The sequence below is a fragment of the Psittacula echo genome (assembly GCF_963264785.1).
Source record: "Psittacula echo genome assembly, chromosome: 4".
Taxonomy (NCBI): Eukaryota; Metazoa; Chordata; class Aves; order Psittaciformes; family Psittacidae; genus Psittacula; species Psittacula echo.
In genome coordinates, this window is record NC_137738.1 from 76,777,118 (window position 1) to 76,792,587 (window position 15,470).

General features: G+C 43.7%; 1 protein-coding gene across 2 annotated transcripts in view; it reads right to left on the reverse strand.

The window, feature by feature from the left end:
• RIMS1 (regulating synaptic membrane exocytosis 1) overlaps window positions 1-15,120 on the reverse strand; it is a gene marked incomplete at both ends in the record, with an annotated part of 304,350 nt that extends 289,230 nt beyond the window's left edge. For both annotated transcript variants that reach the window (XM_080614500.1, XM_080614499.1), the window contains one exon: window positions 14,957-15,120. In XM_080614500.1, coding sequence (XP_080470626.1) covers window positions 14,957-15,120 — 164 coding nt within the window. The remainder of the gene's footprint in view (window positions 1-14,956) is intronic.
• Window positions 15,121-15,470: the final 350 nt, after the last annotated feature.

Consider the following 15,470-nt stretch of genomic DNA (forward strand, 5'->3'; position numbering starts at 1 on the left):
CATTTCTGAACCTCTGTATTTTCTAGTTGATTTCTAATTTATTTTCACACTGAAAATAAATGTTCAGCTCCTGATTTATGTGCTTAACCATCTGCAGTTCAAGCCCAAAGTGAAACAGACAAATACGCAAGTCCCAGGTCTGCTACCAAAGGATTCATCACTTTTCATTACCCAAATCTCAGTGTGCAGAAGTGCTATTTTACACTTGCTCTGTACTAGACAAATAGGCAGCTGCATCACTCACAGCCTAGTTCCAGGCTCCACCCCAGCTAATTCCAGCCTTTCCCTCACATCTCTTTCCTGTTGTAAGTTCCTCCTCTGTCTGATCCCCACAGACCCGCCTATATGGCCTTCGAGTCCAATTTTCTGTGCCTTCAGGGACATGTACTTTTGTACACTTTTCCACTCACTTGCCATGTACGCTCCCCTTTCCTGATGTCCCTCACAAGGCAACAGCCTGCACTCTCCTCTGCTCATTTTTCCTCTCCCACGGCAACTAAGCAACCATAGGTTTTCTAGTGAATAGCCTTGCCAGCACAATGCAAAATGCCAACTATTTTGCAGTCTTTTCTCATTAATCTGCTGGCTACCTTGTGAGGACATTTGAAACACCTTAGCTAGTACGAGACTCTGGATTACCACAATAATATAAAATAAGGATTTTATCACACAAAGTATCTCGGTTTCACTGATGGCAGTTTAATAATAATTCATATTCAAAAGGTACTATTTCTCATGTGGAGGGAAATATGCTGTTACCTTCATAGCCATAATAATATTTGATAAATGACAGAGAATGAAAGATATCAATCTCAAAAATCCCACAGGAGGGATCTGGAGCAAGTGGCAGGCTGTTGTACAGGTCTGAAAATGCAATCAGACCTGACGACTGAGCTGAAGCTTTTGCTATTGCTGTTGGTGTCCAGCAGTGAAACCCGGATGGTTTGGGGACCTCTTCTAGCTGAGGAAATACCTACCCATGATGTGCCTGATGGAGCTCAGTGCCAGTCAGCTACAGAAACCACTCCCTGCCGCCTACTGCTGCAAAGCCTGATTTAAAATAGCAGCCAGCTTCCCACCCTTTCCTCCCAGCTGAAGATCTGAAGGGGTACCACTGGACATCTCAAATACTCAACAGACACCTGTGCTCAGGCAACAAAATCCCCTCCTGGGAGACACAAGCACAGCTTCTCAGGTATCATCAGGGCAGTGCAGACATATCCTCAGCCACAACCGGACAGCACTTTGTATCTCTGAACACCGACCGCAGCTCATCCTCTCAGCAACATTTTATGAACCGAGCATGACATTTGCACTGAACAACACTGCAATTTCCTTACAGTTTTGCAGGAAGATCAACTTCAACAGAAATGGAAATTAATACGAACAGAATGGCTCTTTAACTCAACTTGATTTGTCACAGATTTTTCAAGAGCATGGATATAATGCCATGCCTGGAATGAAGAAAAAACTGCACATATTCCTAAAATATTGCAGAATGACTCTGATGTACAAGATATATTGTATATAATAAGTAAGTTATATATCTAATATACATCAGTGTAACCATGATGGTTTAAACATTTGGAATGTAAGTAAAGTTGAAAGCCTTAATGAAAAATATACTACGAGATAAAGACACATGCACCTTTATAAACTGGTTTAGAATCGAACTGGGAATGGACCACACTATTACAAGGCATAATTTGAACTGTCTTGTAATGAACAGACAGAATTAGTATTTTTCAGGTTTACACAATGTAACTATATTTTGGTAAGTAATAAAAAATCGGAGGCTGAGAGCCACTGGATGCAGCTCTGAAGGACAAACATGTTGATATCAAATAAGGGCACAGCTTCACAGTATAAAAAGATGCAGACTGCTACATTCAGACAAACTATGGTAACTGTATTGGGTTTGGATGGCAAGGTTTTGGTAGCTGGGGGACTAAAGGCTGGCTTCTGTGAGAAGGTGCTGGAGGCTTCCTCTCTGACAAAGCCAATGCCAGCTGGATCTGAGACCGATCCACCACTCCCCAAGGCCAAGCCCATCAGTGACAGTGGTAATGCCTCTGGGTTAATGTATCTAAGAAGAGGAAAAAGTTGCTGCGCAACCAGACAACTGTAGCCAGAGAGAAGGGAGAATATGTGAAACAGCTGTGCAGCCACAAAGGTCAGTGCAGAAGGACAGTATGTTCCAGGCACTGGAGCAGAGGACCCCCTGCAGTCCATGTTACAGCCCATGCTGGGGCAGGCTGTGCCCCTCAGCCCAGGGAGGTCCACTGGGGAGCAGGCTGTGCCCCTGCAGCCCATGGAGGACCCCATGCCAGAGCAGGGGGATGCCCAAAGGAGGCTGTGATCCCATGGGAAGCCCACTCTGGAGCAGGCTTCTGGTAGGACCTGTGACCCTGTAGACAGAGAAGCCCACACTGGAGCAGGCTTGCTGCAGGCCTTGTGATCTCGTGGAAAGGACCCACATTCAAGCAGCCTGTTCCTGAAGGACTGCACCCCATGGAAGGGACCCACGCTGGAGCAGTCTGCTCCTGAAGGACTGCACCCTGTGGGAAGGACGCAGGTTGCAGAAGTTCGTGGGGAACTGACTCCCATGGGAGGGCCCCACACTGTAGCAAGCGAAGAGTGTGAGGCCTCCTCTGAGGAGGAGGTAGGAATGGCAGAGACAGCTTGTGATGAACTGATCACAACCCCCATTCCCCTTCCCCTGTGCTGCTGGGGGGGAAGAGGCAGAGAAACTGTGAGGCAAGTTATGCGTGGAGAAAAAAGAGAGGGGTGGGGGAAGATGTTTTTAAGATTTGGTTTTATGCCTCATTATCCTACTCTAATTTGATTGCTAATCAATTAATTTTTCCACATTTTTTGCTCCCTGTCCTTATCTTGACCCACAAGACTTCCATTACATTTTCTCTCCCTGTCCAGCTGAGGAGGGGTGTGAAAGAGCAGCTTTGGTGGGCACCTGGCATCCAGCCAGGGTCAGCCCACCACAGTGACAGAGCAAAAAAAAGCTGCCCTGCACTCTCAGCGGCCTCAGCTTTAGCCTGGAGTAAAATCTACTTTTCCTTTTCCTTCAGGGAAAACACTTTTAATTTTCTTCTTCGTTCAGTTCTTGGCCTCTGACAAGGGAGTCAAAAGGGTGGCAGTTGCTGAAGTCACTTATTGATTTTCTTGGTTTATTTATTAATGCCAGACATGCAAGGGCCTGTCTTCAAAATTTAACACCTAGTATTTTACACCATTGAGTAAACTGCCAGGAAGATTTGTTCCTTTACACCTCTGCAACTTTCACACAAGGAGAGAGCTGCCCTCGCAGAAAGTTTATCAAACTTTGGCATTCACAGAAAGCTCTCAAATTTAGGGTCCCTCAGCTAAAGCTCTACACACAGAAGTTCCCTGTCTTCTCTACTTTAAGAATGCCTTCTTCAGTGGTTTCAGTTGACCATTCTTCTGTCAGTAGAGGGGAAAGGAAAGCTTTGCTTTAAGATTAAATATGTGCAATAGGAAGCAGAGGGAAAAGTAAAAAGGCACAGTATGAGATCAACAGGACAGTCTTCAAGGGTACATGTACATATCCCATGTACAATATGTTGCAGTGATCCAACGAAAGGTGACGAGGTCTTGATTTCAGAGAACTATGGCAAACACTTAAACGGAGACAGAAAAAAGCATGCTGACCATAAATTCTGCAAGGAGATTGCTGAAAGCATTGCCAAACTGCAAATGCAGTAACAAATAAGAGGACAAACCCCTTCCATAATAAGAAGTACTACTGTTGCTGCTGTTCTCCTCAAGATTCTTCCCTCATATTATTAACTTCATTAATTTTACTTTACCTCAAAGAAACCTCAGCTTTTTTACTTGTGATCCCGTACAGGATAAATACCAGGAAAGAAAGAATGAGATCACCTTGGCTGGATGAAAAAGAGAGCACTGTCTCATCTGCCATGCAACTACAACTCACTAGGTCCTTTTTCACATGGACCTTTTAACACAGATAAGCCTAGTACTTAAAACATTTCCACCAGAAAAAGGGATGTTACACGTGAACAAAGCAGTAGATTCACTACTGATGCCCAGAACTGGTCAGTGCAGTCCAGAGTTCCTGCTGAAAGTTATTTTACGGTGAGTGCTGTAAATGTTTGAAGAAGACTTTTTTGAGGGAGTACATTAGCTTTAAGCTATTGTAGTTTTACAAAAAAAATTTGCAAACTAAATTATGAAGAGATTTTGCTTATAAATGTGAGAGCTTTTAAATTTAACAACTACAATCAATATCAAATCATCTAAACCCACAAAATAAAAGACTCACGTTAGTGAGGTTCTATATTCTTAGAATAGATTTCTCATTAAAAAAATCAATATCTAATTTTGCTCTAAAATATAAGAAAAATGTATTGTGCATTTAACCTCAAACGAATTTACACACTTTTTACATATACACTACTAGAATCAATTCATATAAATCTGCAATCTCCACCTCTGAAGGAATACAGTTCCTTTCTGTAAATATACTGGAAAACAGCTTTTTGGAGAAAACGAAGGAAAACAAAATACGTAATTAAGACTGCAGGAAATTAGGGGTATACAGAACACACAGGAATTTAAAAAAATATACAGATACACTTCTGAGCTGGGGGGGAGGGAAGGACGGAAGAGGGGGTTACAGACATGTAGGTAGCCATGCCTTGGTTTCACTTTTTTGAAGTTTACTTTCTGTGTAAAGCTTGGGGCGTAACTGAGCAGTTACTGAATGTATTTGAGAAAAATGTGCTTCTTTCTGCAAAATACAAGACTTACAGGGACATTTCCCATCTAAACAGACTCAACAGCACTTCAGCCTTATTCCAGTTAACAGATGTGCTTCCAGTGACACTTGTTCCAAGGCAGAGATTCACCAAATTAACCAAACTCAGCAGAGGCAAGGGATCACAACAATTCCACGTTTTGCTGGACCATGGCAGCAACTTGTTCAACTGTGTCACCTGTCTCCATCATACGACTGCAGGCATAACTGTTTCCAATTTTCAGCTCCTGATCAAATTTCACCAATGCACTCTGCACATTTTAAGTGATGCTAAGCAACATAATGTTGCAATTAAAGTCCATAAAACAACTTGTACATATTTCCATACAGCCTGGTTCCATATTCTTGGGCACAAGCACATACACACATACAAAATCTCTTCTAATTCTCATCCATAAAGTGCAAGCCCATTACCCTGATACTCTGCAGGTGGCATCCAGGGCCAAAATCAATAGAGTTAAAGTGGAATGATCTAGAGTTCTCATAAATTCTGTCCTTTCTTCTCAACTGCCTAGGCTCATGCACCATGCACTCCATCAACCAGCTGCCTTCGTGTTGTACATCCACAGCTAAAAACACACAGCCAGCAGAACATTAAACTGTAGAGCTGAAGTTTGTCATGCAATTAATTGCAATGTCAAAATTTTTGCAATAAGTAACAGTGCCAAGGAGACTGATCACCTAAAGTAACTAAAATACTCATAGATTGTTCATGTCCTTTTAACCACTCATTATGTTTTCATCTACATCCATGCAATTTGATTTAATCAGTACAAAATTTAGTCTCTTGATGTCAAATATCAAAATTATTCTGAAGTTAATACTGCAAAAGTGCAATGACTTTATTTTGAAAATAACTTCATATGAAAGGCTAATTAAACACCTAGAGAATAATGAATATAAATGAAAAATTACACTGACTGCTTTCTTACATGCAAACGCTATAGAAATTGTGTAAAGAAACTATATTAGAAAGCTCAGCTACTCTGGTTCATGCCTTTTCCAAGACCAATAAAATCATCAAAAGAAAACAGTTATACTAACAACAAATCATGGCTCAAAACACAACTAAATGTATTCAATCATCCAGTTCCAAAATGGCCTTTTGTTACATAAACTCTCCATTGCCATTTCTCTCAAAAGTCCTATTACTGATCATTTGATCTGTAGAATACTTCCACGTGAGTAATACATGCTAATGCAAATAACCCATAGTTAAGCCTTTGGATTGTTTGTATAGTATAGGACTTTAGGTAAATATCTGGAAAGAGAATGATGCATCAATATAATCATTACAAAATCTTAGTTCATTTATATCATTTTGAAGTCTTCACAGTATATTCAAAGACTTTAGAATTATGATTTATTTTACAAAAATGTAGATAAAATCTTCACGAGTAGCAGCTACGAAATTGGTAATGCTTGCTAGGCTCATAGGCAAAACAAGATTTGTAAAAAAACTGCAGTATCTTTTATTAGACCTGCTGGTGTAAGATGTAGACAGCCTTTTGGGTACATAATTTCTTTGTTTGACCAATTCAGAGTATGCAGTATTGGTAACCAAGAGAAACACTTGAGAAGACACTTCATACTTAGGTCATTCAAGCATGTGAAGACTTCCATTAGCAATTTTCAGAACAAGCAGAGCGCTCTGTTTCTTGCTAGAAGAGTAGCAGACTTTTTCTCTGCAATATAATAGTACTTACACTAAAACAGCATGGTTGGGCTGTTCTCCATTCATGAGCAATGTCCTAATAAATTTTACATAATGAAGTTTTAAAAAAAATGATTCTCAATTAAGGACCTTAAAGTAAATAACTGTATTTTTCTGCCAGACATTTAAACCACCATTCTAACTAGAATATGGTGTTTATCTAAAGCCCAAAATACAGCGAAAAGTATTCTTTGGTTACACCCCAGATCCTCAAAATTTCAAACAGTTAATTTGCTAGATCCACCACTGTCACCACTAAAAAGTTTAGCTTTATCTGCCAGGTTCACCCCTGTTCAAAAAGCAGCTCTCAGGGCATACACTGATCTTCAGTGACTCCAAGAGGGCTTAATAAAGGAAAGCCAAACCTAAGAAAAAGTAGATTTCAAACACTGCCCATTTTTATTATAGCTATCTAAAAAAAAAAAAAAAAACCCAATCCATACACAGACAGACATGTTTCTCCCCTATGTTCAATCATATTAACAACATGCAACGTGCACAAAGTCTTGACATTGAAAATAAGACACACTTGATGTGAACAAACTCAGAAATGAGTGCCGAAATAGATGTTCTAATTCAATCTAGAACTGTCTGGAAACAGCTATTCATCGTGCCGTGCCTCTTCATGCCTCTGAAGTGGCAAGTGTGTGAATGGTTTTGTGTGTGTCATTATTCTGAAAATTGCAACTAGCTTTTCTTGCCTCTGTAAGAGTGCCAGAAAATATATTTGGAACATGGCTTTCTCATTTAAAACTCTCTCTGGACATACATATCTGACATGCAATCAAATTTTGAGAATGATTACTTCAGTTATAAGTACAAAGAATTACAATGCTATCCTATAGTGTTGTGCAAATTATCTTACCTAAGTAACTCTTTAAAGCAAACTGATTAGTGGTATTCTTTTTTGCTGTTTGTTGTGAAAACCAAAAATAACCCTGACTAACATTTACTGCCTAGATTCCAAAATTAGGCAACACCACAAACACTGCATAATATTTTACCGTATCTGTGAAATATAAAAGAAGGGCTAAAACAATTGTAACTCTTGATAGATGCAGAGATCTAATAAGCTATCTGCATCCTTACAGATCCGATATAGGGATCTGATTAGAGTATATCACACAGCTCTGATCAGGTGTAAATCATTCCAGTGGTTGTAAATTATATGCAAGCATTTCCAAAAAGCAGAATGAAATCACTGTGCGTTTGTGACTGATTATATAAGATTTTCTTACATGTTTTATCACCACTGGGAATTAAACTGTAGGCACTCAAGCTTTTCCCCAAAAAACATGATTGTGTGCCAGAATCTATTAATTAAACCTGGCAAGCCCAGGGGAGAAGACAAATGCAGTGGGCATCAGTGGGTAGAGTTAAGGAGAAGGTAGAATTGGCTAAAAATTATAAATGGCTCTAACTATTGGCAACCAAAAATAAAATTTCAGTTTTCTCATTTTCCACCTTCAGTAATGCCTGCATCCCAACAAGCCTGAACACAAGGGCAGCAATATTTTTAAATATTTAAAAATGTATTTCAATATTTTTAAATAGCCTTTTCATAAGGTATTAAGTTCAAGTCTTAAAATGCCTAATAACCTCCTGATGAAGAAAGCATACTACATCTTTGTTAGTTGCTTTCCTATATTCAGGGATGCAAAAAATTCTTCATATCAGCCTTCAGAAATAAAAGGGCACTGGCAAGACTGAGAATTCCAAAACTCTCTTAATGCTGTTCTCCCTCTGCTATTTTCCAGAAAAACAATGAACGGGAAGGTAGCTTCCCCATCTAGAGAAGATGGTCTCTTCTTGCATAATTCCTTTTAAGATCTGGGTTTATAGCAACTCTATACTTTATAAAGTTCCTGCCCAGAGATCATTCTCTTTCACCCAGTCTTTGTCTTCACCCTTCTGAAGGGCACAGATAATGTCCATGAATTTGTAGACTCATGAACTTCTCTCTCAGAAAGTATTGGCACAATGCCAGACAAAGCTGGGCATGAAGCTTTGGAGGCTTCTTGTATCAAGTGGATATCACGTGGGAAGACACATGCACAGGAACCTTGTGCATTTTAATAAAACCACTGAAACTGGGGCCAGAAAAGAGCTCTGGACAAAAGCTTGCACTTCAGACCTTCCAGAATTTCAACATATGCTGATCTGAAGCCCATGCCTTGAACATGATAGGGATGTTTATTACTGCCTGTCATTCCCTATCTCTTCCTTCTTTTTATAGCTTTTGAGGAAATTCCTATGAATCTGCTATTGTCTGCTGACAGTCTCCTGCTCCTGCCTTCACGGGAAGACAGCCCCCCCAGCAGAACAGTCAATGAGTGTCTCATAATTGCCTTCCCACATGACTGTGTGCAGTTGTGAATACATTTTGATTGTCTTCTTGGACTACTTGGTCCACCTTCCTGCATGAAAATCGCTATCAATTCCCTGAAATTCCCCTAAAATCATGAAATATCTCCTTCTAATTCTGAGGTCACCACAGCTGTCTCCTTTGTTCAGGACACCTTTATGGCCACACCTACCCTCTCACAGTGGTGAAAACTTGAAGCCTTGAATGCTGTTAAATTCCTTCTGATATTTCCCATTGGCCAAAAGGCAACAACAGTTCCCGCACTGTTCAATTCTCTTTACCCCTCTCTGAGTAAGGACCTTGAACAGGAAAGAGAAGGAAAGGGGCAGGGAGCAGCGACCACAAGCAATTCTCTTCCTGAATGATTCAGGCTGATTCAAGAACACATTAGATACTGGTCACTCTCTTAAGATTTAAAACATTCAACAAAGTATTCAACCAAAGTTTGTTAGGATCAACTTGTCCCTAATTATTAACTGCCACTCCCATGGAAAATCTTGAAATAACTCTTTTAGGATCTGGGAAGGTTTCAAGCACCTGCAAGCCTTTCTATTGAAGCTACTCAATTAGAGTTACAAAACTACGAAGAACCTCCTGTGTCCCCAACTTCCCTACTACTTCCATTCCCTTGGAAAACAATCTCTTTCACAAAGCTGTTAAATCCCACCAGAAAGGTAGTAAGAGCTTTTGTCCTCACTTAAATTTGCTCTAGAAAATGACTGCCATGGTAACTAGGAACCTTCTTCTAATTTCCAGACAAAATCTGTCTAAGGTTGATTTATAGCTTTGCTCCCTTTGATAAGCTACTGATCCGTCAGGGGTGGATAACAGTACTTTGGCTGTCCCAGTGCATAATCCTCTTGAGCTGTGAGAGTCCGTAAGAGAACAGAACTGGAACTCAACTGTGTTCACAGCTGCTGTCGTTTGCACTTAGTACTTACCTAACCCAATGGGAAAAGGCTCACAATTGCACATAAGCAAACTTTAGTTTAAGTACATACAAATAAGTACATATAGTTCTTACATATGATTTGTCTATGATTGAAATTTGCTAAATATTAACTGGGATTGTTTCACTTCAAGCCACCTTATACCCACAAACAATACAGTAGTCTCAGGCTATCTAGTGTTTGAACGTACACTTCAAACTTTTTAACTATTTTCCTTTAAAATGGTGTCCCCGTCCCCCTGCTCTGCTTTTGCAAACTATGGTTTGTCTTTCTCTTCAGCCTCATTGAAAGCTTCCCTCTCATGCTTCCTCACAGTCTGCTAGTCACATCAGTCACCTGTAGGGCAACATCTGGATGTCAACTTAGCCATCAGCCACTCATGAGCAAGAGCTTCCCTTTCAGCTACAGGAGTATCTACCACATAAAAAAGGAAAAAATGCCTCCAACATTAATTGTTCTGCGGAGAAGGCCATGGCACATCCTACCAGTGTCCCATGCAAACATTCATTCATACAGAAGCAGCAGAAGCTTGGGTCTGTAAGGCCAAGCTCCAACTAGAGGAGTTGTTAGACACTACAGTCTTCGGAGATACCCACAAAAGCTGGTACGCCAGTGTGAAACAGGCAAACAAGTGGAAGAGAGTCGAGTCTGCCATGGTAAAGCCCCACCTACCCAACAGACTCCTCTCCATCAAAGACGTGGCAAAGAAGGTGAAGCTCTCCCAGTCACAGAGGAACAAAAAGGCAAAGCTTTGAAGCCCCAAGATTGATCATTCAGCTGCAAGGGAAGAGAACCTGCTTCCTACTCCCAGACCTCTCAGTATTTTAAACTTCTCTGACTCTTTTATAAAAGGCTACATTAACAGCCCTGGGTAACCAGAAGCACACAGCATGAGAGCAAGATGGCTCCTCTGCAAAGAGAGCTCTTCCTGTTGGGCTTGTCAGTGAGTTAGGCTCCTGGGTCCATAAATTTTTCATTCTTTCTATGGGGAGCCAAACTTTTTCCACCAAGTCATAACATAACAGCACTTGTCCAGGACACAATTTCTTCAGGTTGGTAAGTGTACTGGGCTTAGGTAACCACTTCGTAACCACCAGGCTATTACACCTAAAGTAGCTGGAAGCATAACACTGCCTCTCCCCAACATGTTAAGAAAGTGGCCACCACTGTGACAACAGCACTGAGTATCAATACAATTTACAGAAGTACTGTATTACCATCAGGTTTTTCAGAGCACTTAAGCATATGACTATGTAGTTTGAGACTCCCAAACTTAGGTGTAAGACACAGCAAGCAATAAAGCAGCCAAAGCACTCATATGCTCTGGTCCCATACTCCCTGGACACACAGAAATATGCAGGTTCTCACATGCACCGTTGTGGAAAGATTTCACGGGAGTGCACTCAAGATGACTCAGTTTCTACTTAGTGCCAGGTAAGCAAAGTGGTTATGTGGATTTGAGCCCACACGCCAGACAAGGACCACAGTTCACTGCACAAAAGCATGGATATGCTCTCAGAAGTAGCTACTAACACTGCCGTTATTACAGCAGGAATGTGAAACCCATCTTTGGATGCAAAGGAAATTTCCAGGGAATCAGCTAATGTTAAAGTGCTCCTTATGCCAAGGTACACCTGTTCATAACAAAAGCAAAAGGATAAACTTTCACAAAAGCCCTAACTCCTCAACTCATTGCTCCAAGGTATTCAATAGGTCATAGGATAGCAGAATTTTCACCTGTCCCCACGGTGGTTTGAAATCAGACATCATGAGGGGAGGACGAGGTCTCTGCTGCTGACCAGGTATACCTAGAAGAAAGCCACATTGGCCAGTACAAGTTGCATGCCTTTATCCTGTGAGTGCAACAAGCTGTGTTAGCCCCAGATTGCTGAAGGAAACTCAACAAACTGCCAGAAAGGGCAAGTTCCTGGAAGGAGACAAGCATGTGGTTTCCAACCAGAGCACGCATTTGTCACTCCCCAGTGCAAGCAGTGAAAGCATGACGCTGTCCATAGTATACACTGATGTCAGCATGAACTGGCAGAGAGGCTTTACAAGAAGCCTTTTAGCTCAGTCAGAACCAGGGCTCAAGAAGACAAAGGTACAGACACAGAAGAGAGGGACACAGCCTCTTTACCGATAACCCTAATGTCCTTCACTCTCCTGAAATCCACAGTCTACTCACAGAAACACCTCAAATTCCCTTGCATCCACAATTTTGTGTGGATGTGAAGAACATGAAGAAGCATGTGAAGAACACAGGAGTTTAACCAATAATTCTTCCTATAGTTTTCTGCTATGAGGAGTGCTGCGAAGGAAAATTACAAGTACTGGTTTAGAAACTTACTGCTTTCAGGACACCCAGAACAGGAGAGAAACACTGCACCCTTTTTAGCCCTTATGATTCATGAGGCAGCATATATCCAGCCTCTGATCAGCCCAGGACCCAAGGTAGCCTAGCTTGCAGCATTGATCAGCTTCGCTTCCAGGGCACATTACAGATTTGCACGTGGGTGTTACAGACGGAAACATTTCTCTGCCAGGTGGTTTTAAATGAAAACTGACGGCTGATTTGCTGAGACATTTGAATAATCAGAAAAACTTTTCCTGAAGATAATAGGAAGGGATGGTGATGATATGCGACTTCTATAATATAGCCGTGTCATCTGAAACATACCACTGTGTATTTGTAACAAATCAAAATTATGGGAGTAAATTTCATCTCAAAATCCAATCTTAAACGAGTTATTCTCTGGAAAGATGCACCTAGCACTTGTCCCAAAGAGGAAGTAAGTGCTCAGCATACAGAAAAGGCAAATGATCTCAGAAAATCTAATGGCTCTCAGCAAGAATCAAATCATAATCCATATAAAAACTCTTCACTGTGACCTGATTTTTGAAAACCAACAATGTAGCTAAAGTGACTACACAGGTTTGTAAGTTTCCCAATGCATCTTCTAGCAATTTCTGGCTCTTTATTTAAAGAAAAAAAATCTAGTTAAAAAGTCACTATTGGTCAGACCAATGGACAGCCCAGACTGTAATGCTCACAATTTGAAAGAACTGTCCTAAAGAAATAAACTTTTAACTTTGGATATCACAAATCTTGAAGATGAGGTAATTTCAAGTTAAATTCACAAAATACAATTTCTGACCTCTTCTAAAAATTTTATTTGAAGTGCCCTAAATTCATTTAGTAAAACTGCTTAAGATTCCCAAAATTTCACAGAAAAGGAAGTATCAGTCCAGGATTCAGAAATTCCAATGCAAAAGAGCAGAAGGAAAAAAAAAAAAACAGGGGAGGTTGGGGGGGAAGGAAGAAAATTTATCCTCTACTCCATGTTAAAAGGAATAGGGCTGAGAAATTACCATCTCTACCAATAAAAGTTCATTCTTACAGTGACTGTAAGATTTATAGTATTGCTTTACAACATCATCACAGAACCAGTAATCTTCACTGAATAATAGCTAATATTTATAGGGAAGTAGCTGGGCTGGAGGACAGGGAATGGGAGAAGGACAAATGTAGTTCAGAGCTTTTGAGGTATTCTTTAATTTTATTCTGATGAACAGAAGCTGAGGAGGGATCCTTCACTTACGTTCCCCCACACTGACTAATGCTGTGCATTTTCATGGTTCAACCACCCCATTTCCAAGCCCAGCCACACCCCAAGTGCAATGAGCAGCAACAGCAAACTGAACTCTTCGTCCTGGACCGAGATCCAAATGCCACGCTTCCAGCCGGCCCCTTGGCAATATGCAATGCTAGCAGCTGGGCCTCAGCACCCACTACTGCAATCACTTCTAGTAGCCCCTCTGAAAATTCAGAGCCAAGCATGGATGGGAAGGGACAAAGACAGCAATACATTGAAACACTGTCCCAGCTTCCTCATAGGGCCAGGAGCCTGCGGGGTTTGGTCTCCCCATCGGTCAGAGAAAGGCCACTGGGAAGAGCTGGTACCTGCGTTGTTCCAGTGGATATTTCCGATGCTGCCAAAGAAGATACTCAGATCACGTCACACTTCTAGAGCATCCCTTCCTAGCACAGGTGCACACAACTAGGGACCGTGAGGTAAGGATACACCTGCCGTGGTAGGGAGGGTGCGGGTAACGCCAGAGGTCTGCACTATCCCTGTCACCTCTCCTACCGTTTCCACGTCAGGGCAAACAGGCCTGATGGGTACTCAGAAGAGGAGAAACCCTGATTCTCCTCCACAGGCCACAGCTTCAATCTGTTTATTCTCATCACTTGCAGCAGGCAATTCTGTAACGTTACGTTTGAAGCCTCCTATTGACTGAGGAAGCCAGAAAACGTGGTCACATGCGCGCTTTGGCAAGGATGGGAAGGGAGATGAGAGAGAAAAGGTTCAAGAGAGGCTGTGGGGACGTGGCTTCCAAACATGGCACCTCCCCACACACCTTCCCGTGCCGCCGGCAGCGGGACAAACCCGCTACCCCTCCGTCCCGCCACCACGCACGCTTCCCCTCTGTAACGAGCTGCGCGACTAATTGCATTAATTTCCTCATGAAGAACGCCCCACTGAACCCGCAGCGAGCTGCCCCCTGGCCGCTCCGATCCCGGGAGGCCGGCTCGAGGGGCGGCGGTCGGGGGCAGTCGCCTCAGCCCCTCGTCGGGCAGCGGCGGCCGAGCCAGGCGGTGGCAGCACGGCGGCGGCGGAGGCTCCCGCACGCAGGGAAACCCCACCCAGCGGCCCCTCCTGAGAGAGGCGGGGTTCTGGGGACCCCAAAGGAATCCCACCTCACCCCTCACCCCCCACGGTGGGGTTTCCGCCCGCCCCCTTCGCCCGCCGGCTCCCTCGGGGCGAGGAGGGCCGCCGTCCGGGCTGCGTCCCGCTGTTACCGGGCTCCCCCGGCAGCTCTGCCTCGGGAGGAGCTGGCCGGGGTCGGGAAGGACGGCCGGGGAGGAGGGAAGTTATGTGTCGGGAGCGGAGCGGGACCGGGGCTCCGCAGCGCCGGCCCCGGCAAGGGGTCCCTGCGGGGCGGCCCTGGGCAGCGGCCGGCTCCGGCTGTGTGGCAGCGCCCGCTCCCGCCCGCCGGCGATCGGCGCATGAATGAGTGCCTGAATGAATGAATGACTGGCGTCTGCTTACTTGAGCATGGCCTCTTCTTTCTCCTCCTCTTCTTTCTGCCGGTCCATCACTGCCATGATAATGTTCCTCTCCTCCTCTGTCAGGTGGCTCAGGTCGGGCAGCTCCTGCATCGGGGGGGGCACTGTGGGCGGGCGAGGGCCGCGGGGCCCCACCGAAGAAGACATTTTCTTGCCGCCTCTCCCTTACACCTTCTACCTTCGCACGGCAGCCCCGGCCAGCCTCTCCTCCGCCCCTCCTCACAGTGTAGTCCTCCGAGCAGCAGCAGCCGGCAGCTCTCTAGCAGCAGCGGAGGAGGCGGAGACCCAGCCTTTCATGGTTGCTCGCATCCACCCCGGCCCGGCTCCCGCTGCTTGCTCCCTTTGTTTCCGCGGTTCAGGGAGTTCGGGGGCTGCCGTTCCGCCGCCCGCAGCCCATCCTCCCGGCGGTGGGCGTGCGCGGCGGGGGTGCCGTGGCGCGGAGGGCTCCGGTCGCCGCTGGCGGGCTGCGTGCGGGAACGGGGGGCGGTGCGGGCCGG